The sequence below is a fragment of the Lichenostomus cassidix genome, chromosome 2, assembly GCF_008360975.1.
Source record: "Lichenostomus cassidix isolate B80296 chromosome 2, HeHo_3.0, whole genome shotgun sequence".
Taxonomy (NCBI): Eukaryota; Metazoa; Chordata; class Aves; order Passeriformes; family Meliphagidae; genus Lichenostomus; species Lichenostomus cassidix.
This window is the reverse complement of record NC_139482.1, coordinates 42,418,246-42,443,313: the sequence shown is the minus strand read 5'-3', so window position 1 is coordinate 42,443,313 and position 25,068 is coordinate 42,418,246. Positions and strand designations below refer to the sequence as shown.

The 25,068-nt window shown below is 40.4% G+C and overlaps 2 protein-coding genes across 7 annotated transcripts in view; one reads left to right on the top strand and one right to left on the bottom strand.

The window, feature by feature from the left end:
- The window catches only part of METTL6 (methyltransferase 6, tRNA N3-cytidine), a 30,515-nt gene extending 25,234 nt beyond the window's left edge, over window positions 1-5,281 (bottom strand). For 3 of the 6 annotated variants that reach the window (XR_014849824.1, XR_014849825.1, XM_085051235.1), the window contains exons 1-4: window positions 5,146-5,281; window positions 3,068-3,451; window positions 2,230-2,364; window positions 858-1,028 (exon numbers count right to left, since the gene is read on the bottom strand). Coding sequence is in view for 4 of the 6 variants with exons in the window: in XM_085051235.1 (XP_084907361.1) it covers window positions 858-1,028; window positions 2,230-2,364; window positions 3,068-3,349 (588 nt within the window). In the remaining 2 variants the exon portion in view is untranslated. Of the gene's footprint in view, window positions 1-857; window positions 1,029-2,229; window positions 2,365-3,067; window positions 3,452-4,698; window positions 5,077-5,145 lie in introns of those variants that run through there. The other 3 variants (XM_085051239.1, XM_085051238.1, XM_085051236.1) reach the window with 3 other exon arrangements.
- EAF1 (ELL associated factor 1) lies at window positions 5,229-24,623 on the top strand. Its single transcript, XM_085051240.1, has 6 exons — window positions 5,229-5,363; window positions 8,442-8,536; window positions 11,937-12,073; window positions 14,592-14,758; window positions 21,194-21,424; window positions 22,970-24,623. The coding sequence occupies exons 1-6, from the start codon at window positions 5,261-5,263 to the stop codon at window positions 23,014-23,016; spliced, it is 780 nt and encodes a 259-aa protein (XP_084907366.1). The 5' UTR covers window positions 5,229-5,260; the 3' UTR covers window positions 23,017-24,623.
- Window positions 24,624-25,068: the final 445 nt, after the last annotated feature.

Here is a 25,068-nt window from a genome sequence, read left to right as displayed (position 1 = left end):
TTGGATGGACCTGTCCTAGTCCATCAACTAACAAAGACAGCTCAGGGAGATGAGACTCTCTAGATTAATGTTGACTTCTGAACACTCAACTTTCAAATCACCACAGGTCAAGTGCGTTTAATAATAGCAGCAACATCCTAACTGCAAGTCACTGTATCTCTGGAAGTTAATTTGGCTCACTATCATTCACACCTAATGAAAACAGACATCTCTGTAATATATAAATATATAAAAATTATTCATAGCATACAACCCGAGTCACAGCTTTAAAATCATAGAATCATAGAGTGGCCTGGTATGGAAGGGACTTGAAAGATCACCTGGTTCCAACCCCCTGCCACAGGTGGGGACATCTTCCACCAGACTAGATCAGGTTGCTCAAAGTCTCATCCATCCTGGCCTTGAACACTTCCAGGAGTAGGGTATCCACAACTTCTCTGGGCAACCTGTTCCAGCACCTCACTAAAGAATTTCTTCCTACTATCTAATCTAAACCCATTCTCTTTCAGATTGAATCCATTCCCCCTTTCCTTGTCACTACACGCCCTTGTAAAATCTCTCTCTATCTTTCTTATAGGCCTCCTTCAGATACATGAGGGTCACCTTTTATTTACCTTTTTGTTATGCTGGTGGCATTAATTAGGGCTCAATCCAAACAATCTCACAATACCAGGAGGAAAAATAGGACATTGTAAAACATTTCAGTCCCGCATACTTGGTGAAATAACTAAATACATCCATGGAATATAATATGAAAAATCACCATTGCAAGAGAGCAATTTTCTCAATAACAAAATGTACTTTTGAGCCAAAAAGAAAGGAAGTGCTCTAAAGGCTGCAAAATCAGCTGGTTTTACCTTGTATATGTTCCTCAGGACAAGATGCATTTTGTCAGGATGAATGGCAGAAAGCACAAATATAAGTGTGACAACATCCACAGAATCTGCTGGTATATTGTCTAGAAGATCATCTTTGGTAAGATCACACTGGAACACTTTACATCTTTCAGTACTATATAAGGCATTTTTCTAGGGAAAGTAAAAGAGCAAGCTTTCACTGAAAATCAGCAGCATTTGTTGCTACAATAGAGTAAAAATCTTGTGAAATTATTCAGTAGAGAGACAAAATACATGGTGGCAAAAGAATATTAACTTCCAACAGACAACTAATGCAATCAGAAATTCTTTGCTGCATACTACAATAGTGAATGCTCTACAACTGGTATAATAGTTCTCATGAATTTGAGAAGGAATGTGCATTAAGACAATCCAGAAAACATACAATTTCTGTTTTACCCCTGCTTCTACTCTTTAAAAAATACATAAACACTATTAAAAGAAATTATGTATTACAGGATGATGAAAGCAACGCTCTTGAGCTACAGGTAGACTGCAAACAGTTGGGGCTCCTGTCACCTAATCTGCAGCTGGGCTGCTCTAGCCCACAGTTTTGTTGTGTAAAAGAAAACCTGGTCTGTGCAAGAAAAACATTCAGCAAGAGCTGTGGAGGAAGATGCCATTAAGTCATCCAAAACCCAGGGTACACACTCAGTCCGATTGCATCTTGGGGTGCAGCCACATCATCCCAGGGAGTTGCTGTCCTCTTCTGTTTGCCACATGTATTTCTTCCCATCTTTCCCATGACAAATGCTGTATGTGTCTTGTGGTTCTTGGTACCAATGCTTTCAATTAACAGATATATAGAAATTTACCTCTGATAGCAAATTTAATAAAGCAGCCTTTTAAAGCTCAGAGCCCCCACTGGCCCTGCTGCAAGGCTCAGCTTTGGACTGCAGTACCCACAACTCTAAGTGTAAACATTCTCCTAATCAGGTTACTAATTTCTTTGACAATAACTTTCCTAGCCTTGTTTTCAAGGTTCTCTTTGGGACTCCCTCTATTAAGGGCAAACTTACATCACAAACAAATTCTGCTTGCACTGCACAGTCAGTAGAGCCACAGTAGTGCTCCCAAAAAACAGTGTCTCCATATATCTTTCAAGTAGTATACCATAATGCTCTAATTTGACACTGAAAAGCCAAGTCTTGAGCAACGATTTGGCTTCTTACATAGGATCTCCACTGAAATGCATCAGTCTCTGTTTTTTTGGCAAAACATATTCTACCCTTCTTACAAAAAGGAAGCTAAGAGCAGTCTGTTATTACAGTCATTTGTAATTTTAGAAGCCTCTAAAAAACACTCTAAAAGAAGTTTCAAATATCACACCAACCTTCACATACTCAACAGCTCTAGGAGAGAAATCACACGCATATGCAAAAATATTCAGATCTTCTTCTAAGAGTGGAAACAAGCAGTTCCCAACCCCGCAGCCTGCTTCCAGAATGGTCAGTTTCTGATCTGCAAACTGGGGAGGAAGCAATACAAGAAGATAAAACACACTATTTTTGTTTTCCCCATCATATGAGCAAAGACACTGTTCAACCAGCATTTTAAAAGCTATAATCAATTTTAATTACCATTGTTCAAAAAACCAAAGTAGACAGCCACTGGATAATCTGACACTAAAACTCAGACATCTTGATTTCTGCAAAATTAGAAATAATTTTAGAACATATTAATATTTCTTCAGTCATCTACCCCTTAAGTAATCAACAGAGTTGTGCCATTTCTGTCTTGTCTTTCATACAGTTATAAGGAACAACAGATGCATCTGGCTATTCCTCTTAACAACATTTGGCAATTACCCTGCTATTCAGGATGTTTTTCTTTAAAGCAGTGTACTGAAGTGCACCAGCTTGCACACAGAGAGACAAGCTGTCTACTTAGGACACAACAACCAAATATTCCAGACTTCATTCTTGGCATCCAGGATGCTATGAACAGCATCTCCTTCCAGTATGGGCCAATTATAAACTGAAATTGAACTGATGCATCTGATTCTGACGAGTTACCTTTGATATTAAAAGAAATTACACAGGAGACTGCAAAGTTAACATAGGACAGCTCTCACCGAAATGGTTTTGTTGCAAGTATTATTAACTCCCTTGTAAACAACGGATTGGAAACAATCAACCCCATCTTTTACAGCAAAAGTGTATAGATCTCACCTCACGACATGCCTTTAACTCTTGAAACTCTCTGGTTGTCCAATGTCTGTCTTTGAAGAAGTTGGTGCTGTTTCTTTTGTAAAAGAGATCCCAGTTCTTCTGTGCCTCTTTCTCCAGTTTTAGTTGTTTGAACTCAGACACCAAAACCTGATCTTTTGCCAGTCTCTCGGCCTCCTCCAGGCTAAGGACTCGTGCACTGTGGCCTTTTTTTTGGAAAGCACCATCTTCAGTAGGTGTTGTTACTATATTTAAGCAATTGGCTGATGCCTTTTCTTGGAACATCCTAGATTCTTTCACACAAACATGAACGCCAAAGACCAACAGGTGATTTATTTTCTTTAGTGTATGGTTTCATTGCTTAACTTAGGTAAAATAAGCAAGGATCTAGAAGCAGAATTAAAAATGAGAAATAATTACAGTATGTACTTACTACAATTTTTCAATTTTAGTGATCTGTTCTATCTGATGGACTGACATGTAACCAAATTTCTCTCAACTTCAGAAAACCTTCATCAAAACTAAGAACTGTACACAACACCACACTGATGTCAACGAAGATATTTCAGAGTCTCCTGGTCTTCCCTCTGAATCCTTGAAAGCTACCCAACAACAAAAAGATGGTGCAGCTCTAATTTTATTTTCACTAAGAGAGATTCGAGAAGGAAAGCAAGGACTTTGTGTCTCCTTAACCTCAGTTAGAACACTGCAGGAAAAAAGGCAACTGAAAAAACAGATGACATTTAAAAGTCTCATTAAAATTGATGAAACAAAATGTATTCATGTCAGCGTTTCTCCTCCTGCTCTCAACTCTGTGAGAAAACACTAGTGAAAACATCAGCATTTATAACACCATGTCACCTGAAGAAGAGAACAAAACCAGTACTGTGGCCAAAATGCCCAGAGCAGGGCTGTGCCAGCATTCCTTCCACTGCCTCCTCCTGAGGATTCACACTGGTTTTAACAACCACAGGTGGGTTTACTTTCAGAAGTTAACAAAAACAGAGCAACAAAAAGAGCTTCACACAGGCTGGGAAGGCACCCAAATATTTTCTCAGACGTTAAACTGGTTCTGCCATCTGTCTTGTCACAAATATGCAGATCCTGGATGATGGCACATGCGAATTAAATCCTGCATGGCCCAGTAATTCCCAGGGAAGCCCAGGCAACAAACACATGCCACTCGTGTATATCAGTGCCCAGAACCAGACACTGATGTCATTTTACCAAAAAGGAAATCAGAAAAACACAACAATACACACCCTAAAGCAAAAACAAAAGTAGTATTTCACTACTCAGTATGAGCAGTATTTCATGTATTTTATCTTATCTTATGATAAAATACATTCTATGGAACATCTAATGGATAAAATGCACGTTATATATTCTATACATGATGCTATCATGATATACACGTCATGATACAAACCCAAACATAAAATATGGAAGTGTGAATGAAAAACAGAACCGTCAGGATTTTGTCCAGTATCAGACACATCCCCTTTTCCTCCAAAAACAAAAGAGCTTATAAAGAGGCTCCTTTGAAAAGAAGTTTCTCCAAGAAGAGCGAGCATATCCTCAAAACAAACAAAAGGCTTAACCAGCAAAATTTCTGCTATATTTCATCTACACACCTATCTTCTAGACACCCTGCAATATTTCTTCATAGAAGGAACTAGGGAAACAAGCGAACCCAAGGCAGTCCTTTGGCACATCCGCTGTGCTGGGAAGGCAGCGCGGTGACAAACTCAGTTGCGACAGCCCGTGCTCAGGCTAAAGAGCCTTTCAAAGGTGTTTAATCCACAGCTAAGACCACTGACATGTAACACCTCTGTGTGATGCCCCGGTCCCCCCACAGGGACACCGGCCTGCCTCCAGCAGCTCCTGCCCCAGCGCGGTCGGGGTTTGCCTACCCCGGCAGGGCAGCAAAGCCCCTCCTGCCCTGCCGTGCCGTGCCGTGCCCTGCCCTGCCGTGCCGAGGGCGGGGAGCGCCGGGCTCCCCCCTCCCCGGGACCCTCCCCGGGACAGCACCCCGGGACAGCACCCCGGCCCGGCCCGCGCCCCCGCCTCGCCCGCCGTACCCGCCGCCAGCCCCGGAGAGGCTTCCCGGAAGGGAAAGTCAAGAATTTCCGGGAGGACGCCGGGCGGCAGCGCACGGAGCAGAAGGAAGGGACCGGCCGGGCCGGGAGCTGGGCCATGAACGGCTCGGCGAACTCGTTGCTGGACAAGGAGGAGCACCCGCTGCAGCTGGGCGAGAGCTTCGAGCGGCGGCCCAAGGCCTCCTTCCACACCATCCGCTGTGAGCGCCTCCCCCGCGGCCGCCCCTTCCTCCCCGCTCTCCTCCCGCTCCCCGCGTCCCGTCCCGGCTGCGCTTCTCCTCCTGCTCTCCTCGCTCTTTCGCCTCTCCATCGCGGGGCTTCGTCCCCACTCTGCGCCTTTCTTCCCCGTTTTCCTCCTGCCCCCTCATCGCCCGTCTCCCCCTTCTCTCCCATCCCCTTCAGCTCTCTTCTGTCCCCTTTCGCTGCTGCCCCTTCAGCACCCGTCTGCCCCTTTCCTCCTCCCTCAGCGCCCGTCTTTCCTCCCCTCGAGTGTTTTCCTCCCACAGAGGGTCCAGCCCGGGAAGAAGGGGAAGGTGGCTGCTGGCAGGGAGGAGGTTGGAGCGAGGCAGGCCAAGGCGGGGGAACAGCTTTAGAAAGTTTCTCATTAATGGTTTGGAAGCATAAAGGGATCCTCTCCGTACGGGGGTGGCTTTTCCATTTTGTGTTATTCTCTCTGTGGCAGTTAACTGCAGCCCAGGTCCCGCCGCAGGCCCGGCCTGGAGAGGCGGCCGGAGCTCCCGGAGTTTGCTTTGTAGCTGGTATTTTCCTGATGAAGCGATGTGTAGCCCGGCAGAGCTGTCCCTGGCTGTCCCGACTCCAGCCAGCTGTAATACATCACTATCCCAGAAAAGCGAGCAGAAAGGACTCGGACACATGCAGTAATGCCTAATAAGTGCAAGATAAATCCTGAGGCAGGGTCTCGAGCAGTTATGAATAATTGAGAGAAAATTTTATTTTATTCTTTAAGACATCATCCATTATTCCAACTGCTCTATTTAGCCTTAGGTGCAATTAATTCCATATTAGAATATTGTTTTGAAGAGGAGCTCACTGTATCCGTGGACTTGAATTCTGTGGGCAGGAAATCCGAGCAAAACTAGTCTAGATTTTCTTACTAAAATGGCTGGTAAGCCATCAACAGTAAATGTAAAGAACATTAAGCCTATAATTCAGTAATTTTCTGTGAAGGTGGGGAAGTAGGATATTTTGATTTATGGTGCACAAATCTAGGCTAAGTCTCATGGCCCATATTCATTACACCACAAGTTGTAGTTTCAGTGATATTGGTCACCTGAGTGCCTGATCCTGTGTGAATTAAACCCAAGCCATATCCAGGTAGAAATATACTGGATTTCTAGAATGGAAAGTGCTTCAATAACCAATTTCCTAAGGGATTGCAAAGCTAAAGCTCTTTAGACTACGACTGGAAGAATGCAGTTTTATTTCGAAAGATCTTTCCATATGCTCTATTCTCCATCTGTGACTTTCAAATGAGATTTCTTCATTGCCTGGTTATAATTTTTTTTCCCTAACTGTTGTTCTGGAATTGTTTATCTGGGATCCAAACATTATATTATTCCCATAATCCTCTTCACACAAACTAAGAGAGGATTTTCTAGGCTAAATTTGTTTCAACCTTCTTAAAATACTTCATTCCTTTATGTAATGTTTTGGAAATACTTTACTGAGAAACTGGATTATCCTTGGAAAACACATCTTAAAAACTTTTGATTTTTGGAAGAAGAGCTGTGGGTATATTTGGAGGGAAGTATATGCTACATGAGGATTAATCCTACATGAGGATTAACCAAGCACATGCATCTAGTAAGGTAACAAAATGAAAACAATTTGTTGAGTGTTTGTGTAAAGTAACTATATTGTTATACCTAAGAAAGAAGTCTGATAATGATATTCCTTTTAAGTTAGTGACTGTGCTGTTGAAACTCTTGATCCCATTTTGGCAAAGACACTAACTCTTGTACAGCTGGTTTGTTTTATTTAGCAAGCTTGCACATAAAGTAGGTGGGAAACAATAGCTAGAAACAGATTGGTCAGATGAAAATGAAGGCTATGATTTGATGGGGCAGTTAAGGCATGAGGATTAAATAGTGTGTCTGAGTCGGCTTGTTGTGCTGTCAAAGTAAAACTCAATTAAACATTAACATCCTCTTAATGAGAATTTATTACAAGCCAGGGTTTGGGGTTTTCTTGCCCACAAATGTGAAAAACACAAATGTGTTTTTCATAGTGGAATTATATTTTAAATTTGTTCTGAGGTAATAATTTCATAATTAATGCTGTAATTAAAAGCCTTGATCATGAATATAATTGCACTTCTTCAGATCCAGGGATGCTAAAACTGAATGCAGGCTTCTTTTAAAAACAAACAAACAAAACAAACTAGCCTATTAAATCTGTGTGATTTAATTTCACTTCGTCTAAATCCTCTCTCAAGATATTAGAGGTTCTGTTGGGTTTTTTTCTGGGCTTTTTATGGCTCACCAGCACAACAGAATAATGAGGGGAAAATACTTTTAACTTAAAATGTTCTCAGTTCAAGTGAATACATTAAATAGAAGTGCTTGATTGGAAGACAAAGCATTCTATACAACAGAGCAAAAATACCTGAAACGAGTGTTAGTTTAAAGCCATTACAGTGCCTCCCCTTATTGATGCTTTATGTTCACAGAGGCTTTGGACCAGCATGGAGACTGCTGAAGTAAGATCAGCACCTCTTTCTTTCCTCATAAGTGATACCTGAGATCTCCTCCACCCATGTGGAGATTATAGCACTATTGTGGAGGCAAGATTGCTGTTAAAGAGCCTGAAATATCAGTAAGACTAAATGAGTTGGTGTCATTAAATTAGTGTTTGTCACAGAGAGAGTCCTCAGGTTTGGAATTGGCAAGAGATGCACGGAGCCCAGGGTCCTGGCAGCTGATACTCTCTTGAGTTGATTGGTACAGTTTTACACTTGTCTGCAAAACCAGGTGCCACTCAAAGCCTGGGGTTTGGAGAAGTCTGCTTTAGGTGTTCAAACACGAGATCCAGAACATTATTTCCATTTTAAAAAGGGAGCTCAGAATACAGTACCATCACATGACTGGGTTGCTACGTATAGACACAGTGTACTGGTGTCTTATTCCCCCCTGCTGTAAGCACTAGTGTGTATTTTAGCATTCCCTGTAATCACAGTAAATGTATGATGGCTCTTTGCAGGGCAGGATAATGCCTCTGGAGACTCTAACAAATGTAATCACAATTGTTTTCCTCTTCAGATGATTTTAAGCCAGCATCGATTGATACGTCTTGTGAGGGGGACCTCCAAGTGGGTAAAGGAGATGATGTTACCATCACTTTGCCACATATTCCAGTAAGTCTGTTATATATATGCTCTTGTTTACTCTCCAACAAATTTGCAGTGTTGTTACAGTCTCATGTAAATGCTATTTTCATTTCTGACTTTATTAATACTGTGGGTTCAATATTTAAGCAGTCATACTGGTAGTGTTTCCTTGGGAAAGGACTACACAGTTGGATCTTTGTGAAGGACTATATTTGTAAGGTTTGTTCTCTACTTTTGATTCCTTCCTTCCTACTCTTCCTTCAACAACAAGGAGACTTTTACTATCAGATGAAGATGTACCTGATTCCCATCCATTCTAAGTGCTATGGCTTGCTGAAGAAAGGCAGTGTAACTTGGGCTTTAGTTAAGGTTGGATGTTCAGAACCCACAGGTAGACCTGTAAGCATATTCCTGCCCTTATTCAAACATGTACAGGTAGGGCATAGAGGGTTCCCTTCCTTTAGCTTTATCAGTGGAAGCAAGGGGAGCAGTGCTGGTGAGTGGCCATGAAGTGGTTTCCCATCCACTTCCTTCCATAATGATGCCATAAAAATCTACTGTGTGACGGTGATGGTCAAACAGCAATAAAACAAGTGATCAATCTGTTTATAGGTGCAGCTGTTTTGTAATTGAAGATTCAGTGGTTTCCTTACCAAAACAAAAGAAAGTGCTCATGTGCTGGAACTGGATTTGTTTATTAGCTGAAGTTAATGCTATGTGTTAAGGCAGTAAACCAGAAATCACAGACATCAATGGGTTTGGTGGCTGCAGGGGGGCACCAGTCAGTTTGGAAGCCATGTGTCAGATCCTTTTGGTATTGTTTTAATTGGTATGCCCATGGTTTTAATTGGTAGGTGATGGTACTGTGATAATTCTCACTGAATGAAGCTGTAGCCTGCTTCATGCTGCTCCTGTTCTTTATATGGCTTTGGTCACCTTCAGTGCTGCACGAGGTCACATACTGGGTTTTGTCTATAGAAATGATGAGCATGGTGCTATTGGAGACAGGTAACAACACAATTAACAGCAGCATTCATGTTGGATTAGTTGGAAACAGTGTTGCTCATTCATCTTTAGTGTTGAGCAGCATCACTTGTAGTGTTCCTTTCCAAATGTCTGTAGTGAGGAGCTAAATTTCTTTCCCTTCCCCTCGGTATGAACTGCTTTGAGCTTAGAGTATGCTCCAAAGGCTGAGGCCACTCTGTGTATGTTGTTCCAAGGCAGTGCTGCCTGTGCTCTGGACAGTGAGCTGAAAAACACTCAGCATACTGGAAAAGAGTGAGAGGTTTTGAGATCGTTTCATCCTGACAGGTTTTACTGAATTTCTTGGATCCCGCTTTGCTTCCCAGTTGTCCAACAACAGGATAGGATTCAAATTCTGAGTTGAGGTTTTCCTTTTGAAAAGAAAATTCTGAGTTGAGGTTTTCCTTTTTCCTAACCCCTGAGAATATCTCTGATAATTTGTTCGGTGGAGATATTTTGGTGTCCCTTGCAGCTTGGATAAATTGAAGTACTATTTCTACATATGGATTTAGTGACTTTAATACTTGATAAACAGTCTGGATTGGGGAAGTGAAAATTTCTGTTTGTTAGAGTACTACAGAAGAAGATTACAAAAGATTATAGAATATTATGAGTTGGAAGGGTCCCCACAAGGATGATCAAAGTCCAGCTCGTGGCCCTACACAGAGCAATTCCAAGGATCACACCATGTGCCTGAGAGCATTGTCCAAGTTCTTCTTGAACTCTGTCAGGCAAAAAACCCTCACACGTGAAAACAATTTGATTAAATGTTATTTGTTTCACCGACCTCCTTCTTCTGTCCTATAATCAGCAAAATCTGTAAGACACTGCTATATAGGCACTAACATAAGCCCTAAAGATTTAGTTTTAAGTAGAAGAGTGAGACTTAATTTGCTTAAGCACTTACATTTCTGCTTATTGTTTAGCCAAAATCACAGTCTTTGCTGCATTAGGAGGCTTCTGGGTAGCAGAATGGTAGCCAACAAACTTTGATCAATTTTCATTACATTTGTGCATTATAACATTTCCTGGCTTAGTTGTCAACAGCAAGCAGGATTTGACTTTCAGCTTTCTTTTTACTCTCTTAAATGTTGCTTTCCTCTCTTAAATGTAGGAAAGATAAAAATGTAACATGCCTTTGAAGACTAGACTTTCTTGAGACATCCTTTCTGAATTGTGTTTCTAAATCTCTCTTACAATGTCTTTGTTGGGGGCTCAGATTTTTCACACTTGCTGCTCAGAACCCATTTTAAATTCAAATATATTCTATCTATTAGCAACATGGAAAAGAGGCATTGCTTTCAGAGTAGTTAAAATATGATTGTTTGTTTTTGCTACTCAGAATAAAATGTAGGAGAGTGCAGGTTTTTTTACTTTCCTCCCTGATTTTGGTCACTTTCCTACATACAGTATATGCAAAGGTGCATATGAATAAACTTTTTTCTTTAATCTTTTGTACAGTATCTATGTATTACTGAGAAGTCTGAGAATGTTTCATAGCTGAGAACATAACCCCCTGAGTAACACCTTTTTTACATGGCCAGGTGTGTATCCAGGCTGTTACATGCCGATAGACCATGGATTCAGCTGGCTGTAACCCCAAAACCAGGTCTATGAACCAGCCTGTGCATGGATGCAGTACAACTGAGCATAATCTCAGTATTACCAGTTAGCCAGTGTGCACCACCACATGAGGTTGTTGCCTTTATTGTTTCTCAGTCTAAGCCTTTAGACTTCTAAAGCTCTATGCAGCGTTGTGTGGACTTGGGGACTTTCTGGAAGGCATCAGAATACCCTGTTTGCCTTTGAGAAGATATTTCAGTATAATTGCATGGGCATATGCATGCTAATCTGACTTTGAAGAAGGCAGCTGTTCTTACATAGTTTGTGACAGTTGCTTGTAATCCACTGTGAAAATACTGCCATATATATTTATGTAAAATATACGGAGTTTAAATTATTTTTCAATTGACCACATATTTCCTTGGGCAGTAGTTCTGCTATACAAATAATTAGAACTTTATTTCTTATCCAAACCCATGATTTCCAGAGCAGAAACATCAAGAAGATTTCTGATACTTGTCAGGGACAGCTATGCAAATTTAGTTATGCTGCCATTTTGGGAATGAGAGCTGTAAATAAAGGCAACCGTGGAGAAGATGTTTTGTCACTGCCGAGACACTTAAAATGATGAAAGGCATAATATTGCTGTGAGGAAATGTCTGATCTACTGCACATTTTCTCTGTATTTTTCTCTTCATGAGTGAATGTTTTCTGTAGGAACTAAACATTAAGTGCTTAGCCTCTTTTTCAGAGCAATACATATATTCTTTTCTCTTAGTATTCATAAATATTTGGGCAGGGTAATATAACCAAACAAATATGTGCTCTTTCTTTGTACCAGGGTTCAACTCCACCAATGACTGTCTTTAAAGGAAATAAAAGGCCATATCAGAAGGACTGTGTACTTATTATCAATCATGACACTGGGGAATATGTGCTGGAAAAACTTAGTAGCAGCATTCAAGTCAAGAAAACAAGGTAAAGCTGGGGACAGGGTTCTTGAAAGGATTAATACTTGCTGAAGTTTCTTACTAAGACTGGGTTTCGAAACAGAACTCTCTTGTTTTGTAGTGATGTTTAATTACTAAGCCTTAGCTTTACGTGGCCAATTATCATGCCTAAAAATGCAAATAGTAATGTGAATCCAAGAGTAAAGAATTTGTAAATCCTCCACTGCTGAATGACATAATTACAGTTTGCAGTGAAACACCTGTGCTGATTTGAGGCTTTAGAAGCTGGCTGAAGGATGGGATGTGTTTCAGGAATCTCTGGTTAGCCAAAAAAACACATAAAAATATTAGACTGTCAGAAGGGTTATTGGACTTTCTAGGTTTGTTCCTTACAGCTTCCTCTGGGAGTCATGATGTTTCAGTAACACAATCTTAGGGAACAAGAAACACTCATTCCCATATTGGATAAGCAATATATTAAGTGCAACACAAGTACAAAGCCTCCAGCTGGTGAAGGGGTGGGCAGAATTGTAGAAATAATGGTTATGGTGTTTTGCCTAGAAGAACTGATGAAGCCAGAAATCCTTTCTGACCCAATACTCTTACTTTGCTGCACAAATGCTACAAAGTATGCAGCTGGAATATTTTTGCGGTATTACTGCTCTTCAAGTACCTGAAGTGTCTGGATCGTGTTCTTTCAGCATCACTGGATCACAGGTTATTTGAGATCTAAAGAGAAAGCAGTCATTCAAATGTCTTGTGAAGAAGAAACTCTTAAATAATAAAAACCCCACTTTATTGCAGTATAGAACCCTTAGCTGCTAAAACTAATAGAAATGTGGGTTGCAGCTCATCAATAGTTGGCTGGATGTTTGCCAAGGACACCTTGAGTTCAAGGTAAATGGACTGTAACACTCCTCTGAGTCAGTGATGTGAAAACTCATCCATGTAGCATTCATCTTGTCCAGAAGAGACAAGTATATCAGAGATGAGATTTGAATTCCCAATTTCAGTTCTGCTGGACTTTGTCTGGGTGAAGCTTAAGTCAGAAGGAGGCAAATAAGTGCAGGAGTTTTGGGTCTGGTGTGGCAAAAAATATTTCAGTTTTTCTCAGGCAGAGGGAGGGTAGTGAAAAATTGGGGGAATCCCTGTTTTGATGAATGACTTTGCAAAGTCATTAATTTTCCAGATCAGAAGTGCCTTTTTTTTTTCCATGTCTACTCTGATCTTTAATGACCTGTTGACACTCTGTGGGATGTGGTTTTTAGTGTTAACACCTTGATGACATTCACAGGGGAGTAAATGAATTTACTCTACATAAAACCATCTGTAGTTCCAAGAGTATAATTAATACCAGAAATCTTTGGATTTTACCTTCCACTTGATACAGTGAGTATATTCCCAAGTCCTCACTTCTGTTGCAAATAGAATGTGCAAGCTGCAGGAATGTGGTATCCAACAGCTGCATCTCATTGATGAATGAAGAGGGTGTTCTGTGTGAGGCTGATTCTGGAGTTCACTGAGGCACAGAGATGCTCAAGTAAATCCTCAGTGTACCAGCTCCAGTACCACAGGTGGTTTGGGTGAATTCCCAGGAAGTTCGACCTGGGCTAGTTTAACTTACCTCTCAGTGGGATTAGTTCCCAGGAACAAAGTGTAACACTGTTGAGCTGGGACCATCCTAGAACAGAAACTGAGCTCAAATATCCACAAGCTGTTTCTGTACATAAAGCCATAACCCCAAAGGCTTTGGTGTTATGCAATAGATACACCACACCCTTTAACCTTACTTTGGTGTACCGTAAAGAAACCTATTTTGGGGTTGTGGATGGTTTTTTATTTTTCTGGGGTTTTTTTCTGCCAAGGATATTGACTATCTTACAATCTCAATCACATCAGAAGTTTACTAAAAGGAAGAAGTACCTGGTTTGAATTGAACAGTTAGGCATAGTGTTATTCTGGGGACTATTTTCCACTAAGGAAAAACAGGTTTTTTTGTTTAGTAAAAAATAGCTGTTTGGAAGGGCTAACAGCAAATAGATAAAAACCAGGAATTAAATGCTTGTATGCTGTATTTAGCAGTAAGAATGATTAGTCGAGTTGACCTCTAAGAGAGTTCAGTTTGAGATAATTTAATTGCAAGTGAGAAAATTGTTTCTTTTGCTGTGATTGTTTTAAGCAGGATTTTGTTTTGAATGGATTTGTAGTTACTTTAAATTACTATGATTGATTATTCTTTTTTTAAAATACAAGTACTAATTGCTAAATTAAAGCCTTCATTGTTGTTCGAGTAGAGAATTTGGCATCACTGGAACCACATCTGGATTTGAAAATACATTTTGTAAGGGTGTTGCAGTGTAGTTGCATATGTTTCTTTGTTATTGACAGTAAGTGTTGCCTACAGAAAGCTGTAACACTCTCCATCTTTGTAAAACAAGTAGGGATCTGTACAAAAGGAAGTCACAGATGATGCATTATCACAAGGATATTGAAAAAGCTGGACATAGTTGCACACTACTGCTGAATGTGTCTGGTTGTTTCTTCAGAGCAGAGGGCAGCAGTAAGATCCAAGCCCGAATAGAGCAACAGTCTGCCCGAGCATCTCAGCCTCCTTCACAGTTCAGAGCCCCAACCAAGCCAGCAGTTGGACCTAAAACTTCTCCTTTGAAGGATAATCCTTCACCTGAGCCTCAGCTGGACGATATTAAGAGAGGTAAAGAAGGGTTTGTAGTTTCTAAAATTTTGGTTGGTTTTGTCTTTCTTCTCTAGAATAAAAACTATGACTGTGCAATTTCTAAAAACAGTCAGGGATTTAAAAATGGTACTTGACAGCTGTTTTGTCTTCTTTATTTCTTGTTTCTTTATTCATCTTAGTGAATTATTTATTCTCTTCTACTAGAATAGATATTTATACTGCAGCCTTCTCTGAAATGAGAAAACTTCCTCTTTCTGGATAATTTTCTGTCTTCCAAACTATTTCTCTGTCCTGAAAAGAAGAAAAGAAGTAAGAGTGAATTCAGAAACCTGTAGCTCAGCACTGCACCAATTGCACAGATGTTTTAGGCAACCACAACAGCAATGACAAAGCCTGATTGTCCATGGTCTTGTTACACAGTCAAGTCACTTGGAGAAAGTTACCCTGCACTGAGTAAGGTTGGTGGGATGGAAGGGCTAGGTTGCTGTGTTCCCAGTACAAGACAAGCTTGCATATTGCCAAGCAGTGCTAGTAGGGAAGGAATGAGAGAGTGGGCCCTGCAGCTTACCCTTTTCCACAACCACTCCTTTGCACTTTTGACACATCTGCCATATCGTTGCTAAACTTTTATTTTAAAAGTACTTCAGAGGAATGATTGGCTCAACTCACTCTTCTGCTCAAGAAGTGCTTTGTCTTAGTGTTCTGCCATGGGCAGGATGCACTTTCTTTGCCCATGCCCTTCTTTTCCTGCTGATGTGATCCCTGGTTTTGCTGTGGATAATACAGTCAGAATAAGGAAGACTAAATTTTTGTTTGGTTCTTCTCTGGCACCAGACACAATTATCTTATTTTAAGCTTGTTCCTTCTGTCTGCTTTCTTTTTTTTCTGGTTTCCTTTCTCTTTTTTTTCCATCCCATATAGCTATTTTTGTCTGTAGACTTAGCCTATGTTAATTGCCCAGATGATGTTAATTACTCAGCAGGGCATTTTTGCAGTTCATGGCAGTCACTGGGTGACATTTTTGCTGCTAAGCTGTGTGTTTGCATAGGTGCTGACTGGTCTCACTTTACTGCAGCAGCAGTGTTTTCAATACTTGGATGCTGGTCAGCAGCCAGAATCACAGTCTGAGAGATTCTGTTAGCTACAGTTCCCTTAGCTACATTGTTATTTTTATTTTCTGTGTAATAGGTAAGGAAAAAGATAATAGGTGATATGTCAATTTTTTTAATTGAATCAGTTGTGGATTTTAAATGTCTTTTCCTGTAGGGTGTAATAAGTTACTCAAGCTTTGGGGCACTCTTTTGTATACATACAGCAATTTGTAAAGGTCGTGTTATGGTAAAATAATCACATTTGTCTGAGGTGGCATCTATTGTAAAAGACCATTTTCTAGTGCTCTAAAGTATAAGTCACATTGTTCAGAGCTGTCCTAATATTTTTTTGCCACCTGATCATCTTTTATATTAAAATACCTCCAAATAAATAACCTGTAGAGTTTTGTTTCCAAAATCAAGGGTTAGAGCACCTGACTTGTACTAATAAAAGGACTTCAATTTGGTGCTTTATAAGGAGAGTTGTTCAAGACCACAGAAGAGCCAAAGGCCTGGGCAGGGGTGTTTTTTGCTTACAGTCTATAACTTTTTCCAGCATTGATGGTCTAGAGTATCAGCATTGCTAAACCATTTATATCATAAGAACCTGTTTGAGAATGATGAAACTATAATGGCACCATTCTACCATGAAATGTAGCCAATGACCTGTAAAAGCTGTAAGGTAGTCTGCAGTCCTGTTATCTTCCCTTAATGTCTAGTTTTGTGAACTCAGACTTGAAACTTCGGAAGAGCCTGTGTTCTTTCCATTCAAGTGGTGGCTTTCATTTTGGTTGAAATGCTTCCTCTGTACGAAAGAAAGATAAACAGAAAGCTGAAGTTCTGTGGGTTTTGTTTAATGAACACAGCACAAAACTTAAAATTCCCAAAGGAGGTGCTTGAAAGGATGTCTGGCGCTTTGACACTCCCTTGTTTCCAGTATGCCCTACTTAAGGGTGTGGTAAGACACACAGCCCTCCTGATGTTTCACATCAGTTTTCAAGTAACCTCAGTGCAGGTTTCTGCTTCCCCTGGTACCCTAAGCTGTGCATTTCCACTGCTCCCCTTACAGATGAGCTGGAAATGAACTTTCAGGTAGGTCAGTTCTCTGTCCTATTGCACAGCTGTCCAAACAACAGTGTCTGAGGACAGAATCAGAGCATCTGGGAGTTGAACCAGTCCTTTCCTTCATGCACAGAGGCTTTTGGGAGGCTGTGTCTAGCGTTCTTTGCACCACTGACATATTTTCCCTTGCAAGCTTCTATAACTGTCCTCCTGCCTGAAGGGAGCACAGGAGAGAGTAGCAGCTTGTTCTTTTGAACACTCAGCTGCATCTGGTAATGTCTCATTAAGCTGTGGACATTTGCACACATATATCACTATACAGCCATTTATTTGCACAAAATAATTGACATTTATCAGACACATTTGACCACAGAAATGTGGTCAAATGCAGAAATGTTTTCAGCACCATTGACATAATTACAGCATGCAACATACTGATATATGTCAATAATATTGGCGTAATTACAACATTTGGGGAAAAAAACCCACAGAAGCGTATTTCAGATCTGAAGACTCAGGGCTTAAAAATCTGAGCAGATTTTATTTACCTGAAATGCAGCCATGGTGTGTGAGGATTATGCCATAGCACTGTGTTTGTCTTTCAAGGACACCTCAATCAAATTTTCTGCACATCCGTATAAAATACTGCCTCTTCTAGCTGCTATCTCCCCATGCTCAAAGTGCCAGTATCAAGTTGATTTCTTCACCTTGCATTCTATTATTAACAGTAAGTTCTGCTATAGGCATTCAAACTTAATCCTCCCTAAAGTTGAATGACTCTTTTCTGGAAGTCCTTGGTATTCTTGCAGCCTAAGGTTAGGGCTTTAGCTAAAAATTCTGTATAACCTATTGGAATTGAGAGAAGAAGTAGGAACTGTTAAACACTATTATAGTATTTGATACTGAATATGTACAGAAGACAGCCTGTTGAGAAAGGCGGTTCTGTTTGGATAATGATTTGTGACCTTGAATTTTTTTTTTACTCTAAAACCTGCATTGCCTGCCAGTGTAAACCAGCCATTTTGTCTTCTTGAAAGAAATCTTACAGCTATAACATGAAATGTAGAGAAGTTAAGGTTCCCATAGCGGTGTCAGCCTTTTCAGATGATGTAGACTCAATTAAGGCAAGTGTTCAAAACTGCACTGTGTGGAAAGCTTATTTAAAAGTAACTGCTGCACATCCTGACTCTTGTCATCTTTTAAACTGTAAAGGTGCATCGACATGAGGTGTTTGATCTTATGGTGCAAAAAGATCTAGGAAAGGTCAAACTCTTTCGTTGTTCAACTTTAAATATGTGTACGCATAGACACACACAACGATTTTAATTGGAAGCACCACAAGGAAATGTTTAACCTACATCTTCAGTACATGTAACTGCACTAAGCATAGCAGTCAAATGGGAAAACGCAAAATTGAGCTATTGTAAAGCATCCGCGTTTTTCCTGTAAGGCTTTGATGTCGTCATTGGCTTAGTCACTGTCCTTGACACTGTGAGACAAGAGTGTTTTGAACAGAATTCCTTAGTGATCCTGCTGAATTTCCCTTGACAGACTTCTAGCAGTGCAGCAGCCACCGTAACATTAGTGAAAACAATTGCTTTTTTCTCGTCTGCTTAGGTAAGATGTTTAGAATTCTGAGCTCAAGGAACAAGAGACAACAGAGATCTGAGAGGAAGCTGTCAGCCTGTGAGGCAAACACTGACTAGAAGATAGGCTCTGACCAAGTTTCTACCAGTGACCACTGTCACTAATAACAGCCTTAACTTCCCACTCCTTGAAGCTCATGATACTGGTTCTGTTTTGCTTTGTCTTACCTCTATTCAGCATAGTGGGCTTTAGCACTTCTTCTAAGGCATTCTGTTGTTCTCTCCTCATAACCATACCTCTTCTGTGGACTCTTAATTTTCTGCTTCCCTAGGAGAAGCCTCCCACTCTTTATTCTAACGCTGATTTCCAATTCTGTTTAAAACTGGCCAGGCTAGTCTACCTTTCCCATTGGTCTGACAGCATCACTTCCTTCAGTTATCTCCTCACCTACTGTATCAAGTCCACAGTTCTTGTTTAGTTTTTTTTTTTTTTTTACCCCTAGTTTGCTGGAGTGTGTTTTTGTTTTACCTTTTCTCTCTCACCACCACTGCCTTAGGTCACTTCACCTTCTTCACTGTCTTTTGCATGTGGGCTCTGTGTTCTCAGTCAATGTGCCAACATTCCTCCATTTCAGCCATAGACTCCAGCTCCGTAAGCATACATGTGTAATTCTCAGGCACTTAGCCTGTATTAGACTTGTCTATTGTATCTTTTTGCAGTATAGACTGTGATAGGTGATTTTGCTTGCTGCAATCCAGGATATTCTAGCCATGTAATCATCATCACTATAATTTGCAACTAACAACTCCATCACTAGAAGAATGTATAAATTTTACATCATTAAGTTGAGGGGGGAAGGTTTAAACCTGAGCATTTTAAAGATTCCTGGTTATTTTTCCTTTAGTTTTCCCCTAATAATTTCTCAGCCTTAAACACAAGGAACATTTACAATTTGAAATCCTCTATATGGGTAGGCTGTGAACAGTGATTCACAAGTGTTCATTTGTTTGTGTGTCAGACTCCAGACCTGAAATGGATTTTTAAAGCTTGCAAGACTGTGTTGGGAGGGAGTGAGGGAGAAAGACATTACAGTACAAAGTAGTATCTTCTGTTGGCCTGTTGAGTCAATATATGGTTCTGTTGAATCATATTTTCTTTCTCTCTCTTCCAATGGTCTCTTATGCTATGTCTTCAAGCTGAAAGAGTAGGTTTTACCTGGCTTACAAGTAAAGTACAGAGAGCACAGATGGTCTAGGCAGGGATCTAGATTTAGGAAGTAAGTTGGAGAAACAACATCGCTCTCCTTAAATACCCAGCTGGAGTATAACTATAGCACTTGAAATTGAGCTCTGAACTTCAAAATTGAAAAATACTGACTTTAAATCTGGCAAAAGAAAACAATTTCTCAAACTAATACATGCTGAATGAGAGGAATTCTCTCCAGCAAATATTGTGAAGGCTGAAAACTTAGCTGTTACTCTATAGTATTAGGCAGCCCAAGGAAAATGAGTCTTATTAAAAAAAAAACTCTTGACACATCTGATGTAATACAAATTCCTCCCAGCATCAGTTCTCCATTTTTTAGGTAGAGGTGATAATACCTCATCTCTCCCTTCTTTCATTCTTGTCTCTTTAGTCTGTGAGTTCTCCAGGGCAAGCACTGAGTTCTAACCCTTTGGGTGTAGAACTGCTAGCAGAACAAAAACCTAAATTTTGAGGGTTTCACATCGCATGTTTAACATACATGTGGATATTGTTCTCTCATGGAAACCTGCCAAGATGAACTGAGTCATTAGATACTCAGCCTTGTGGGTGGATACAAAAGAGCTGTCCTCTACTAGTGTTTAGGCCACTTATAATTATGGCAAATTTAACAATATTGTATAATTTGGGGTGACGCACCTTAATAGCTCTTTAGTAACCAGTCATTCAGCCAGCACGAGCTGTTCCTGATGAGGCTGTTGTGGTGCTGTCATGGTGTTCCAGTGTTTCTTTGCACTGGAAACCCTAAAGTGGGCACTTTCTTGACTTGAATAACTTTCCAGTTTCAAAGTAGTTTCTTTCTTTTCCTGGGTACTTGTAAGCTCTATAGCAGGTTATGGTATTTTTACCACTCCCCAGCATGTGAAAATTCTCAGCTATTCTCATCTATCCTACTGCAAAGTTATTTGATGTCATCCATCTGCTTCTGAAGTTTGTTTAAAATGGTCTGTGTGACTGTGCTGCAGCAGTTTCATACATGATCTGAAGTCAAGGCAGTTTCTGTTGTCATCATTTGCCTATGTCCATGTACCCACCCATGCACACACCATTTTTTGTTTTCCAAAAGCCTAAATGTCACCAGCACCTAAAAATTCAGATTTGGATTTCCTCGATCAGCTAATGTACTTAATTTGTATGTAAAACATATAGCCTGTCAAAAATAATGAAGCAGGAAGTGCTTTCAGGAGTGTGAAGTATATAAAGAATAATAGTGGAAGTGAAGGTTTTATGATACAAACCTATGCTGTTGCTGTTTTTAAATTTAGCTACAGCAATAAGTAAAAAAGTTTTCAGAATTTTTTGGTTTCCCTTCCTGTCTCTCTCTTTCATGTGAGATATTTTGGTGTGATAAATTATACTTGACAAAACTATTGCATTTGCACATTCTTTCCCAAAATTCCATGGGGCCCTGTTTATGGTATCAACCAGTTGAATTCTTTTTTTATTTCAGAGCTGAGAGCAGAGGTTGAAATTATTGAGCAGATGAGCAGCAGCAGTGGAAGCAGCTCATCGGATTCAGAAAGCTCATCTGGGAGTGAAGATGAAAGCTCCAGCAGTGAGGGGGAAGAGGCAGCACATGTTTCCCCTTCCCAGCCACCACACCAGCAGTATAACAACAGGAATGCTGTTGCTAATGGCACCAGCAGGCCACAAGGAAGCAATCAGCTCATGAACACGCTCCGTAAGTAAATGCTTGTGTCTTACCTCTGGTGAAAGCTGATTAAGACCACTCATTTACTGAGCATGTTAGGCTAACTTCTTGAAGTGCCTTTTGCCAAATAGTAACCACAGGGAGTTGCACTTGCTGAAATACATGGCAGATTTTATGAATAGGGGGCTGAGGTGTGGAAAAGGTGTCTGAAGGTGTGGAGAGCCTGAGGGCATCAGTGCTGTGGCCCCCATTGGCCCTGTTGGGCCTTGATTCAGGCCTCCAGGTAGCCACTGGTGTGGGAGGACCTGGTGCACTGAAGGATGGGAACTATTTTCATGTGAATACACAGATTAGATAGAAATAGGGGGGTTGACAGGTGTGTCAGTTAAAGGTCTGGAAAGAACTCTGAACAAAGCAAGGCTGTTCTGGGTTCATAAATACAGTGTCTGTGGTCTTCACTGTTGTGTTGTCAGCATATTTATTGTGTTGGTCTCAGCTGTATTTTCAGAAATACCACATTTTGAAGGGAAATTTAAAGTAAAATTACGTTAAAATACTACAGAGCAATAGTGTTTGCAAGCCTTGAATCAGTACAAGCTCACTGCACCCTTGAAAAAGTGTAAGAGACATTTTTAAAGCATAGTTCTATCCCATGAGACTCTCTGGGGACATGGTGTGCATCTGTGTTGCTCTTTCCTTATGCTAGATCAGGGATATTCTTACTCAGTGGAGTTAAAATACTGCATTTGCAATTTCCATAAATTGTTCTTAATTCCTCCTGAGGCATATTTGCACACATCCCTTGGCACCCATACATAGGGAACTGGTGGAATCTGACTACAGATATGTGTAGGGTTTCCAGCTTTGGGAGAAAGCTGGAGGAGCTAGGTTCAATTATCAGAACACAAGCATGATTCTTTCCCCTTTTTGTCCCCTTCACCATACCAAATCAAAAGTGCTGTGCCAAACTGGATCTAAGACAGTAGGTTTGATCCATATCCTGGCCTTTCATCTGTTTTCTCTTTGCAGTTTGGAGGGGAGCCTTCACTGTCACAGCATGTGTCAGCTTAGTTCAGCCTTGTGTTGTGATGGCTTTAACAGTCCTTTTGGTTTATTGATATGTGGAGGCCTTGGGTAGCCTTGGCTACCCAAATGGTCTTAAACAAAAAAAAAAAAAAAATTGTTTTAAGAGGGTAAAGAAAGCCAAGGAATTCCCCAATGCCTTGTCCCAGAGCCATATATGGGAGCTTGGGTGGGTGTAGGCTGTGGAATGCTTTCTGCAGCTGCTAGCTTGGAGAGTGCTGTTGTCCCACCAGGGAGCACCTTTGGTGGCTCTGGAGACAAGGATGCTTGGTTTGGCCTGGATCCAGCCATGTATTGCCCCGTGCTGCTCTTGATGTTCTTGGGCATGGCGAGCAGTTTCATTAAATCACAGATGATGTTTACATTCATTTCATGTGTTGTTCTTATTTAAATCTTCCAGTGTAAATGTGACTGTTCTTTGGTTTGATTGCCATAAAATGTGAATTAACGCCTACTCACTTGTTGTGTTTTGTTCGGTTTTGTTTTCCATAGGAAATGACTTGCAGTTGAGTGAGTCTGGGAGTGACAGTGATGACTAGAGGCTGAGCTTTTGCAGTTTCTGTTACATATACATGAAGAACTAATTTACCTTGAAGTGATCCTATTGCTTATGAAGAGGAGCTGGCACAGAGATAGTTCCATGTGTGGAATTTTAATAGAAGAAATGCGTAGCCCTACAAAATAGCAGATGTTGAGGGCTCTTTTACTGTGTGAATTAAGTGTATATATTGTGTATATTCTTATTCTGTTAAAGCTTTGAATAGATATGTACAGTGGGTAAGCCAATGTATGTTCCTGTCCACCATCTGTAAGTTTAATGTGTAACTGTATGAGGTCATCTAAAAATTTCTTGTTTGTAGGAGATGTTCAGTGCATCATGACTTTGTCAGGGGACTTTTGTATATAGGGTGAGCATGTGCTGACAATGAGTTTCAAAAAACATGCAGGAACTAGTGTTTGCACTGAAGTGGGACTGCCATAAATTGAGTTTCAATACTAAGTTGATTCCTTTGGTTTGGGACTTTTCTAATGCCTTTTTATTGCTATTTATGGTTTAATAGACTGACTTTTAAGTAGTTGGAAAATAGGAACGACAAAACCATGTTCATCACAAACCTTGCTGCACCAGTGCCTTATAAGCAGATTTTTTAAATAGTGCTTCAATTCCTGCCACCTTCCCTGTCAGGAGCAATACTGAAACCTCCTCAGATTGCTTCTGCAGATGAGAGCTGTATGTCACATACAGCCTGCTGTATTCTGAGGGCAGTGACTAGCAGGATAAAGGATATACATCAGTCACCTAAACTCATCCAAGTAAGAATCAGATCGGCATTTTCTTTAGCAACAAAGTGTCTCATTTAACTCAGACATTCAGACCTAGTCTTCAGAAATACTAAGAAGCCCAACTACTAGTGACATTGCAACACCACAAATGCAAAATATTTGTCTTACTGAAGTTCTAAGACAGGAGCCCTCTTTGCAGTTTCCTAGAGAATGCAAAAAGAAGAGGTGACTAAACAAGTAGCTGTGAAACAGCAGAAGTCTCTCTTCCACCACAGTTGTCAAGGTAGACTTTAGTCCATATTGTTCATTGGACGAAACCTCTTTGTTCTTGGCAGGAGTACACAGAACATGAAATATTTGCCTAGGGTGAAATTCACCCCTGTTTAAAGGGGGTTTAAAGGGTGCTTAGTTAGATTATCATTAACTTTTTTGCTCACATGGAAAATAAGTGCCATAGGCAGCCTCTTAGAGCTTGAACACCAGGGTGACTTTTTAAAATCAAAATTCCGCTGACATAGGACAAGTTGCACTGTAGTTGTGGTGTAATCCAGGGGAATGGGAAGCTGAATCAGATGCCTCTCCATTTTCAGGTGTCTGCTTTGCACTGCTCTCATCTGTTAGTTTGTGTTTTAACTCCTGTTTGTTTATTGAGCTCTGTCCTTTTTTTTAACATGTTGAAGAGCAAGGGGACATTTGAAGGGAGATTTTATTAAATTGTTTATTTTTTTGCATTAGATACATATTTAGGCATATTTTTGCATTGTACATACATTTAAAAATACTTGGTTTTTTTAAAGTGTTTTGTGATGTGGGTATGTATTTTAATGGACAATTATGAAATATACCTGATGAAAAGCCACAATTGCTCTCTTTCTTTTTTTTTTTCTTTTTTTTTTCTCTTTCTTTTTTCCTGTTCCTCCTCTGACAGTAAAAATGGTCTGTTTTAACAAGCTTATATCAATTTGGGATTTCACACTTTGGTACAGCAGGTCTGCATGGAATGGTTTGGAGTCTAATAAATGTTAATGCTGCTCCTGACTCTTCCCCAGCTAAACATCTGAATAAGTAGGGAGACTTTTTTCTGATGCCACTTCCCCATTGCTGGAGTGAATTCCTGAGTTCTGTTGACATTTGCACTCAAATGGAAAAGCAGCAGTACAGCATTTTCATTGCTTACCATCCACTGCCTGCTCATGTACTCTAAAATCCAGGACATGTCATAGGGAGTTTATGAATTATGTGTAAATAAAAGATAAGAAACTTCAGAGGGTAAGATAGCACCAGGCTACATTGATTTGAATCGCCGC

What these genes read in the sequence shown, in the direction of transcription:
- EAF1 (XM_085051240.1), top strand. Translation starts at nt 5,261, where the DNA reads ATGAACGGCTCGGCGAACTCGTTGCTGGACAAGGAGGAGCACCCGCTG. An exon ending in CTCCTTCCACACCATCCGCT is followed by an intron (nt 5,364 to 8,441) that starts GTGAGCGCCTCC and finishes TTTCCTCTTCAG; the next exon opens with ATGATTTTAAGCCAGCATCG. An exon ending in GCTGGACGATATTAAGAGAG is followed by an intron (nt 14,759 to 21,193) that starts GTAAAGAAGGGT and finishes TTTTTATTTCAG; the next exon opens with AGCTGAGAGCAGAGGTTGAA.